The sequence below is a fragment of the Equus caballus genome, chromosome 6 (assembly GCF_041296265.1).
Source record: "Equus caballus isolate H_3958 breed thoroughbred chromosome 6, TB-T2T, whole genome shotgun sequence".
NCBI classification, from domain to species: Eukaryota; Metazoa; Chordata; class Mammalia; order Perissodactyla; family Equidae; genus Equus; species Equus caballus.
In genome coordinates this window covers 17569279-17579508 of record NC_091689.1, presented here as the reverse complement: position 1 = coordinate 17579508, position 10230 = coordinate 17569279, and the positions used below count along the sequence as shown (strand labels likewise).

General features: G+C 44.1%; 2 protein-coding genes across 51 annotated transcripts in view; one reads left to right on the top strand and one right to left on the bottom strand.

Moving 5' to 3' along the window:
• The window catches only part of FBXO36 (F-box protein 36), an 86002-nt gene extending 85240 nt beyond the window's left edge, over positions 1-762 (bottom strand). Inside the window, exon 1 of the mRNA XM_070270584.1 lies at positions 264-762. Coding sequence (XP_070126685.1) covers positions 264-359 — 96 coding nt within the window. The 5' untranslated portion in view covers positions 360-762. The remainder of the gene's footprint in view (positions 1-263) is intronic.
• Positions 594-10230, top strand: part of TRIP12 (thyroid hormone receptor interactor 12) — a 141110-nt gene continuing 131473 nt past the window's right edge. For 10 of the 50 annotated variants that reach the window (XM_070270580.1, XM_023642507.2, XM_070270568.1 and 7 more), the window contains exon 1: positions 633-997. The gene's annotated coding sequence lies outside the window, so the exon portion shown is untranslated. Of the gene's footprint in view, positions 998-1107; positions 1343-10230 lie in introns of those variants that run through there. The other 40 variants (XM_070270575.1, XM_070270566.1, XM_070270576.1 and 37 more) reach the window with 18 other exon arrangements.

Genomic DNA, 10230 nt, shown 5'->3' with positions numbered 1-10230 from the left:
GGAAGCTCGGGTGGCAGAATGGGAGCGGGCGGCGCCGTGGGGAGGCCAAGGAGGCTCGCCGGAGACGGGCCGGGCTGGGGTTGAGAAGGGACATGCGGGCCGCCGGGCCGGCCGAGGAGGCCGAGGTGACGAGGGACATCTCCCGGCTCACAGGGCGCTTCCGGCGGGCCCCGGCCGCTCTCAGCCTAGCGCGGCTCGCGTTCCAGGCTCCACCGGCGCGGGCAGGGAGTTAGTAAAGAGGGTAAACCGCAGCTCGCACTTGCCTGTGACCGGGTGACCAATAACTGGTAATAGTCTTTGCTCGGCGCTGGGCCTTGTCCTAAAATTTCGAACAGAGTCTCCGGCAGCCACGACGCCATCTTGGGACGCCACCGCCGTCGCTAAGACAACCAGGAAGAGGCGGGGCTTGACTGGGGTCATGGGGCCAAAGACCTGGTTTAAACTGAACCCTGCTTTTGAGCTGGCAGGGGGTTTCTAATGTGGGGTGATCATCCCATCTTCCAAGGGTCACAGAGAACCCTGATCCGTGAAATTTCCACCTTCAGGTCCCTGGTGACCTGAAGGGGAATTAGTTCCTGCTGCTACGGAGGGGAGGGGGTGACCCCGGCGGAGGGATACCAAGCGAAGCTCATATTCCCCTTCCTGGTCCCTCGAAGGGATCGGGAGGAGATCGCAGGCCGCTGGGGGAGTCGAGCCGGGCCGTGGGGGACGGAAGGGCGATGTGATGGGCCGCGAATAGGCAGCGGGGCCTGTCCCGCGGACGAGCCCGTCAGCCGGAACCGCAGGGCAAAGTAGTTCCCGGAGGGTGTTGGAACGGGCAGGGAGGGAGGCGGCGCGGGCGGAGGCGCACGCCGGGCGGGGTGCTGCGGCTCAGCTGATAATTGAAGGGACCGAGGAGCCGCCGCCGCCGCCGCCGCCGCCGGGGGGGGTGGGGGGAGCGAGTGGAAGTTACTGCCGCGCCACCGAGTCCGGACCGGAGACTTTGGGGCCCAACTAGGTAATTGGGGCGCAGCTCCGAGCGGTGGGGCCAGGCCTCGGAGGAGGGGGCTGTGCTGAGGAGTTGGGGGGGCAGCGGGGGGAGGGGGAGGAGCTGGAACAGAAAGTCCCAGGAAGCCCGGTTGTGTCATCGCCGCGATTCAGCCCCCGCTCGGCCTGCTCCCGGCGGCGGCGGCGGCGGCGGCGGCGGCGGCGGCGGGGCCGCGGAAGGAGCGGGCCGGGGGTTGACGGACGAGGCGCTCGAGGGAGACCGCAGCCGGAGGGGCCGGGGCCGGACGGGAGCGGGGGGTCGCTGGGTTCCCCCCTCTGGCCCCCCGCAATGAGGAGGGCCCTTCACGGAACCGGGGTAAGGCGTGTGGGTCTTGGGGAGCCCGGCGGGGGTCGGGGGGGCCGGAAGTGGGCTTTGGAGCTTGGAGGGCGTCTAGGAAGAGAGAAAGTGGGGGGCCGGAAGTGCAGGTGGGGGGTGTGAAGACGGCAAGGGTTCCCCGGAAATGGGATGGGGGGCCCGGAAACCGGGAGAGGGGAGGCTCCTGGGCCAGGGACGGCCCGGAAATGGAAACTAGGGAGCAGCTCGAGTGACAACAGTTGTGGGAAGCGAGGGTCAGAGGAGGGAGAGGCCGGAGTGACTTTAGACCGCAGTAAGGGGTTTCCTGCCAAGGGGGACGGTTGAGGGCGGGCGAGGCCGGAGCCGGGGTCTGCGCCGGGCAGTTTTTCTAGCCGTGGGAAGTTGAGGCTTAGGGAGGATGACAACGAGACGGGCGTGCAGGGGGGGTCATGGAAGAGGCCGAGAAACTTGGCCGAGAGGAGAGCAGAGCATCCTTCTAAATTGATTTGAATGGAAATTGAGGGGGAGGGGGTCCAGGACTTGGAGGAGGGAGGTGGACCAATTGTCACTCCAATCGTATTAGCATTCAAAGCGAGTCAGGCGATTAATTTATTTATATGTGGATTACATAAAACCTATTATAACGTGTGTCCATTCAGTTCACCCTCACTCCTCCATCCTTCTCGAGAGTGAGTGGGTTTCTGGTTCAGAAACAAGTTGGGGGGAGTTCTAATAACGAAGTAAAATCCCACATCCTGTCTTCCCCCATGTCGTTCCCTTCCTCAGAGTAAGAGAAATCCTTAATTTGCTGGAGGGAAAAAATTAATAAACATTAAAAAACACATGCACATCGTGGGGAACTAACTTACCCGTTTGAATTCCTGCTGGGGTAAGGGAGGGAATTGATTCCCCTTGTGTGGGGAGGATAGAACGGAAGGGGCTGCTCCCAAACCCTTAAGACAGATTTGTTTGTTTTTGATAATGCCGTTTTACTTTGGGGGAGGGTTAGCTTAAGCTTCGGGTCTGGTAGGGGGTATAGTTTAGTTGCTTCGTTAGTGAATTGGGGGAGGGAATGTGTCAGTGTGTAAACGTTCGTGTGGGGTGGGGGTGGGGGTACGTTTAATAGCGCAGTGAATCTGTTCCGAGGGGACGTGTAACTGCCCCCCTACTGTCTCTCTCCCTAGTCGGCCTTCTCCGATCTTGCCTGGGCTGCTAAATCACCCGATCCCCGGGCTTTCCTCCGTTTTGTAGGCCGTTTCGTTGTGTGGTTAACTTTCTATTCCTCTCCAGTCTCTTTAGACATTTTTGGCATTTCATTTTTTAAAGACCTGGAAAGTTGAGGCTCAGAATCTGCTCTCTAAAAACAAAACAAAACAAATACGGGGTAGAAAGTTGAAAGAGCTATTGAGTGGGGTAAAAAACCGACGCTCGGAACAAAGGTCCTAGTTGTTGGAGAAAGAGGCAAGAGGCCTATATATGAGGCCTGTGTGTGTCGCATTTACACCCGGGGTGGGGGTGGGGGTGGGGGGGTGGGGGGGAAGCAGTTAGAGTTAAGGAGTTGAATTATCAGAGGTTTAGAGACAATAGATTGCAGAGGGTTTTATTGAGGCTTATTTTCATATTTATAGCATGCAAAGAGATGGATATTAAGTGGGAATTTGAGAGTAAACACAATTTCTAACTCTTTCTTTTGAAACTCCTTCCTCCATGTTCAGTCTCAGAAATATTGAGTTAGTGTGGCTTTTATATCATCTCTGTGAGATTGGGGAGTTTTTATTTCATTTCTTTTAAGCTGAAGAGAGCACATTAACATGGTTGGGGTTTGTGGCCTTTGTCCACATCTGCCTTTCTATGAATGTGCCAATATCCATAAGAATTGAAGAACTGTAATTAAGATTATCATTGTTTCCATTCACTCCCCAGTTTTTCAGGAGTTTGAGTGGTTTTTAAGTCCCTTCAGCTGACATTTACAATTTAGTTTGTATCCATGAACAGGCTTTCTGTTTCAGTTTTTCATTTACTTTCTCAAAGTTTTAGAACACTTTTTGCAGTAAGAGTTTCAGAAGGTGCTAAACTAAAATAATTATGTTTAACAAATGAAGGGGCTGCTAGGCCAGCGTAAAATCCGTCCTTTCCCCCAGCAAAGTAAATTCGAAGTAATGTTTACTTTTCCTTTCTAACTTTTAAGATTGCTGGATTTATGTTATCTAGATAAGGTTTTATGATCCTATTTTAAGGACAGCATCCCAGCAAAGAGACACAGACTGGCCTGGGAATTCACATGCTGCCAGTTAGTAGCTGTGTGACCTTGAGCTATTCACCTACCCTATCTGGTCTATAGTTACTTAATCTGTAAAATGGGCTTGAGTACTTCCTGTTTTACCTCACTGGCTGGGTGTGAGACCCAGTGGATATAATGACTGTGAAAAACTACTAAATAAGGGTAAGATATTATCATTAGTTTTAGAAAATTATGTTATCTATTTTGAAGTCATTAAAAAAAGATACGGCTTCTCACCAGTGGTGGTGATGGGGGAGGCGTTGATGTAAGGTGGGTTGAAGATACGAAGTTATAGCGATTTATAATTTGAAATGGCTGCTAAATTGGTGGTGGAACTTGGGCCCAATTTTTATCTGTTAAAATATATATTTTTTTTGCATCAGCATGATAGATACTTTTTCAGTATACATCCTACTGAATAAATTTGTTAATTCTGTTTAAAGTAACTTCAGACAAATTTCTTTGCGCTTTTATTATTGCAAAAATTTGTGCCTGTTCTGGTGTGAAATTGATTTTCTAGTATCAGAGACTAGGAAAAACAATTCTGAATCTTGATCTGTTTATAGAATCTAGGGAGCTTTTTGTTTTTAATTCTTTTAAGTAGATGGGTGGGGATCTTTTTGAGCAAATGTGATACAAATTGCACCTTTATTTTTCCCTGTTTGGAGAAGTAATTTGAGGGACTCCCGTCGGAAAAGCGTCCTGCTTGTTACTTTTCCTCTTCACTTAAGTTCTCGTTCCTGCCAGCGTGATGTGGACTTTTCCATTTAAGTCATTTTAGGTTCGCTTCAACTCACCCCTTCAAGTCATTTCCTCAAAAACTTCTATCCCGTGATCTTTTCCTTTTATTTCTTGATTAACTTTATATCCTTCATTTTTGGATTATAGTACTCAATTTGTTGACATGTGTTGCTTTTGTTTCCTCATCTGGATTATAGGCTTCCTGAGGGCAAGGGTTATCTCATATCTAATGAAGGTACACTCACAAACCTCATTGGAAATAATACCCATTTTCCTTCCCACTCCAAACCAGTAATGTCAGCCTGGTCTTGCTCAGTATGGAACCAGTCTTCCTGCTCGCAAAGGTTCTTGGTGCCAGCGGATTCCTCAGGATGCTGTTTGGTTTAGTGATGACTGCCTCTTCACAGCTTCCTGGCTAATGTGCCATCAGAGTTCCTGCATAGGGTGCAGGGTGCAAGAGTGAGAATTCGGTGGATATTACGCTGTAATTTGTAGATTATGTAATCTTGATGCTGGTAGTTCTTAACATGTAATGTTAGCTTTATATTTGTGTATTTTCTTTTAGTGCCTGAGTATAGTTCCAACGGCTATGTTACAGATTTCTTGAAGACAGAAACCCTAGCCCTTGTCCTTTACGTCTTCTAGCTTGTTGGCTAGGTTACTCTGTATGTAGTAGGTGCTTGCTGTTATTTGTGGTAAGTAGATAAATATATTGATGCTGTCGTCTCTTGATTTTTAAAGAAAATTTAATTTGGCTAATGTCCTGGATTTTTTAAAATGCAGTTCTCTAGTTAAGTCTAATATCCTAACTTTTGATACTTTAGGTTATTGGCAAAAGAAGCTGTTTCCTAGACTGAAATAAGTTTGTTGAATAGTTTTTCTTTGAGGCCTTTTAGATTTTCTTTGTGATTCTCGTAGTTTCATTATCCTGGATTGGCCAGAAGAAAAAGGAACTTGTCCACTATTCAGACTTACCTGTTTTGTCTTCAGCATGCAGAAGCTGTTGGTACTAGTTTTGTGGTTGGGCTTGATTTAAGAAGTCATTCTAGCAGCCTAGAATTAAAACTGCCTGCTACTCTGTGCTCTTTCATAAGTGAACAGTGCTGTTCAAGTGAGTATCTGATTTGAAGGTGGTAAAAGACTTGAGTTCCAGACCTAATTCCCTTTTCTGTCTTTCCACTGTCTTTTCTCTCTATCCTGTCCTGATGCCTTTTCTGTCTTTGTGACCTTGGGTGAATAATTTAACCTTTGTGAGTTTCAGGTGCCTAATCTGAAAAAGTGGTTATTGCCACCTAACCTAGACTTAATTGTCCTTTCTGTGCGAGACACTGTATTTAGGAGAATAGGCTGCAGAGATGGATTGGAGCACAGGGCCCTTCCTCCACTGCTTCCTGGCAGCCTTGACCATTGCCTCATTTGTTGACACCTTCCTGCCTAGAACATACTTCTAATGTATGTGTAGGTATCCTCCTTGGAAATATTTGAGTATACTATAGTATTCCTTAGTCAGTTATGAATTCCTTGATGTCGGTCTTCCCCTCTCTTATCGCTAGTATCTAACACAGTGCCTGCCCCATAATAGGGATTCTTTACATGTTTATTGAAGGAATAGGTCTTCTAAAATGAAACTGTAAGTGAAAATATTTTGTAATGGTGTTTAATGTCCTATTTTATTTGTTTTAGTAAACATTTTGGGTCATTGTTAATGCTAAAATGATTTGAGGAGTTTTCTTTTTAATCTGTCAGTATATATTTGAGAGACTGCAAGTATATATTTGAGAGACTGCAAGTTATTTTAAATCGTGCATATTAAAGAAAAAATTAGGGCAAGCCATTTCATATTCTTTTTTTTTTTTTGAGGAAGATTAGCCCTGAGTTAACTGCTGCCAATCCTCCTCTTTTGGCTGAGGAAGACTGGCCCTGAGCTAACATCCGTGCCCATCTTCTCTACTTTGTATGTGGGACACCTGCCACAGCATGGCTTTTGCCAAGCAGTGCCATGTCTGCACCCGGGATCTGAACCAGCCAACCCCGGCCTGCTGCAGTGGAACGTGCGCGCTTAACTGCTGTGCCACCGGGCCGGCCCATTTCATATTCTTTAATTGATCATTATTAGCTTACAATAGTTCATCATTTAAATGATACATTGAGGAGCTGAATATGTTTTGATAAAGTATGTATGTTTGTTGAGTACAAAATTGAGTTTTATATGTCATTTTAGTTTTTTCTCTGTTTCTTAGACAGAATCTGTTTGTTTCTATAAATATGATGTTACCCATACATAGATTTTGAAGGCTGTTTATAAGCTGAAGTATCTATCAGCAAGCCTTCAAGACTTGAAGTTAGAGCATTTCAGTGTATATTTTAATCAGCTTCTTGGCTGTCATAACCAATGAGTTCTATCCTGACTCCTACTCGTTCCACCTGTGGGAGTGTTCTGAATACATAAACGTAGCTTGCACTGTCTTCTTGAGGTCAGATGAATTCAATTTGAAGTCCTTATACTGGTAAACATGTGTGATGCCCTGGAAATCCACAGTGAGTTTTTACAGATAGCCCATCTGAAATTCATTGTTGAGTTGTAATTGAAGCTGCTTTGTGTCCTTAGAGAGCAGGTTTGTGGAGATCGTGTGGAGGACCTCCCTTCCCTTTTTTTTTAAATTCTCCAAAACTAAATGCTTGTAGTTGCTCTCTAAATAGTAAATCTATGAAAACTCTCCGACTTCTGCTCTGGCCCCAGTATTTTGTAATCCTGTTTTGCACCCTTGGTTGCATGCAGTTAGATCGAGCTGCTTGTTCCTCTCTGAACACACCCAGGAGCTTCAGCATTCTTGTCTGGCTTTCATTGTTTTGTCTCCCTGGGTTGGAGCCCCTCCTTCATCTTAGAACTCTTGTAGCTACACACACACAGTTAACTTTTCCAGTGGCTCCTGTGACATTTTAACTCTGCATTCTCTTCTCCCCTTCTACAACATTTTGTTTGAGTTATAGCTTTTACAGTCTGTCTTATATAATTAGTTGTTTAGATCTTCTTTACTAGATCTTTGGCCTCTTGAGGTAGAGGTCTCATTCTTCTCTCCCCACAGTGGCTGGCACGAGGCTCTAACATAATGCATTGTACATGGTAGCTGACTGGTAGAGTTCCTTTTGGTGACACCTTAAGAAACTATATTGTGAAATAATTTTAGCATCATTTGTCATAGTTTACTGCATCATTTGCCATAGTTTACTGTCAACTTGCTTATTTTAGTTTTTCAGGGTTTGGTAGCTGAGTGTAGGATCCAGAATATAAATTTTTCAGAATTAGGCTCATTAAAATCAGCTATTTAAGGGATTGTGAAGGCGCTAGACTATTTTAGTAACTTAGTTACTCCAGGTTTAGCATCTGGGGATTATGTTTATTAGTAGATAAAAGTTTATGTATCAATAGGTACTTATCAAGTGCTTACTGTGCAGCAGGGTTGTGCTGGGAGAAATGCAAAAGGAATTTAAGACATAGTTCTTGTCCTCTGAGTACTGTTACGTTTCATTTAGTTGATAATCACTTATCTGGTCAAACTTACTTGGTAACTATATATAGGATAGTATTTAGCATAGACAAGTATTTTGTAGATATTCTAAATGCAAGTTTTCTGCATTTAGAAAACCTGATATGAGAATCTAAATTAAGAAACAGATAAATTAGGGCATGATTTTTGGCTTTACTGAATAAATTGTTGGAAGCACCTTCATTATACAAATATTTCATCAGCAACTAATCTCTGTGCATTTCTGGTTCCATACAAGGTCTTCCCTCTTGGAGAACGCTGAGGAGAAAGAAGAGATTTCTGAGATCTCTTATCTTGAAGTGTACTTCATTGCAGATGAGTTCAAACTGTGACAGTGGAACACAACATAGAACATTGTGCATATTTGTTAGTAAGCCTGAAGTTGTGTTTTATACAGCGAGTACTCAGAAGTTGAGAGAGAGATTCAGTCCTGGGTTGAAGTTACTGAGGAAGGCTTCATGGAGAGAGGACGGACTTGAACTGGCCCTGATTGTTTGGATATGTACGGAAGAATGGGGAGCTTGCAGGTGTAATAGTGGTGTGGTAAACTGGCCCTCTGGAGCAGAGGGTCCTCATTTATGAAATAACAGGAAATTTGGGCTGAGATTATTGAGGTTCTTAAATGGGAGATTAAGACATTAGATTTAAGAAATAGACATATTGAATTTGTTACTGATCCCTGAATAGGCATGGAAAAAGTGGAGAAAAATATTTAATTTGTGAATGAGCTGAAAAGAAACAGAAAAATGCTTTTAGATCTTATTTATCTTTTTATGAAATTGCTTCCCTTTCTAGGACTGCATATAAGGGTTTTTGTGCTAAGTTTTGGGGCTCTAGAAGCAGTGAGGTAAAACTTCTTGTTCACTTTCCCCACCGAAGAGTTAAAAAGTTTTGTTCAGTAAACAGGAGCTGGTTAAGTGTCTAAATGACTCCCACTGCCCCTCTCCTCTGTTCAGTCACAGAATTCTTCCTTCCGTTAGTGGACGCTGGCCGTCATTTTGTCTTAACACATTCAACTATTGTTTATTCGGAGATTTTTTTTTTTTAAATTCAGAGTACTGTTTGAGAATTAGTATGTGGTTTTTTGTGAGTTACTCACTCAGTAATTTGTCAGTCTTATTTAGAGGAGAAACTTCTGCCTAGCGTCTAAAACAGTCAAAAAACGTTGAAAACAAAAGCAAATTGTGGCTTAAGTATTTACATACTTTTAAAAAGTGCAGATTAATTTTACCCAGTTTGATCAAGTTAAATATTTTAATAAAATATTTGCCTAGCACTCTGCGTCATGTCATAGTAGACTGTTTATTATCCCTTTTACTCTCATAAAAATACATACAACAAGATGGCGAAAATGGGAAATGAGGTTAGGTGGTGGCTGAAGGGAAAATAAAGATGAAGAGAATAGTATTTTATTCAGGGGTCGGGTAGCAGTAATATTTAGCTTTCTTTAGCTGCTTTTGTTTCCAGCATATTCTTGTAGATTGCTAACTGCAGTTTGAATTAATTTGATTCTTCCTTATGTGGAGACAGCAGTTCTGCTAGCTGTTAGTGCAAGTTTATGACTTAAAATAGTACCTGTTAAGGCTGTATTGTTCAAAATTTCTGGGGTTTTGTATACTTTAGACTAAAAACATTTGTGAAGTCTGTATTTTACTGCTGCAGCAGGCAAGAGTGCTTATTTTTCTGCAAGACGGTCATGCATCTTCCTATTTTTTCCTTCTATGAAGCGTATATTTCCATCTCTTCTGCTCCCCTAGGGAAAGCAGCTTAGTCTCAAGAGGAAATTAAACCCCATCTCTACCCCTCCACCCCAGATTTAAAAGCGTTTGTACCCTTTTCCCAGTAGATGGCAACAATTGGGCTGATTTTTGAGAAGATTCAGTAGTTAACTTTGTGATCAGACCTGTTGGCTAATTATTTCTCAATTGTCGTTAGGAACTTTAGTGTTGATTTTCATATTGTGCCTTCAAAATACTTTTCTCAGAAAGCTAGACTGTTAATGGCAGAGTTCATCTCCTTTTTTACTCTGCTCTTTGCCCTGCCTTTTGAAAAGTTTTGCCCTCCCAGTTGCTGCTGTGAGGTAAGACCTGGGGAATTTCAGCCTTTGGGGTGGCACTGTAAGACAATCTGCTCCTGCCTCTTCTAGCCATCTAGGATTACTTTTCAGCTGCCTGTATGTTAGGCCATGCCATTTTTTTCCAGGTATCTTCCCATTACACAAACCAAGTGCTACTGAGAGGAATTACTGAAGAGATAATAGACCCATCATTTGGGATCTTCCTTGTAGCATCAGTTTTAAATGATAGTCAATTTCTCTTCCTTGAGTAGGCTAGGAAACA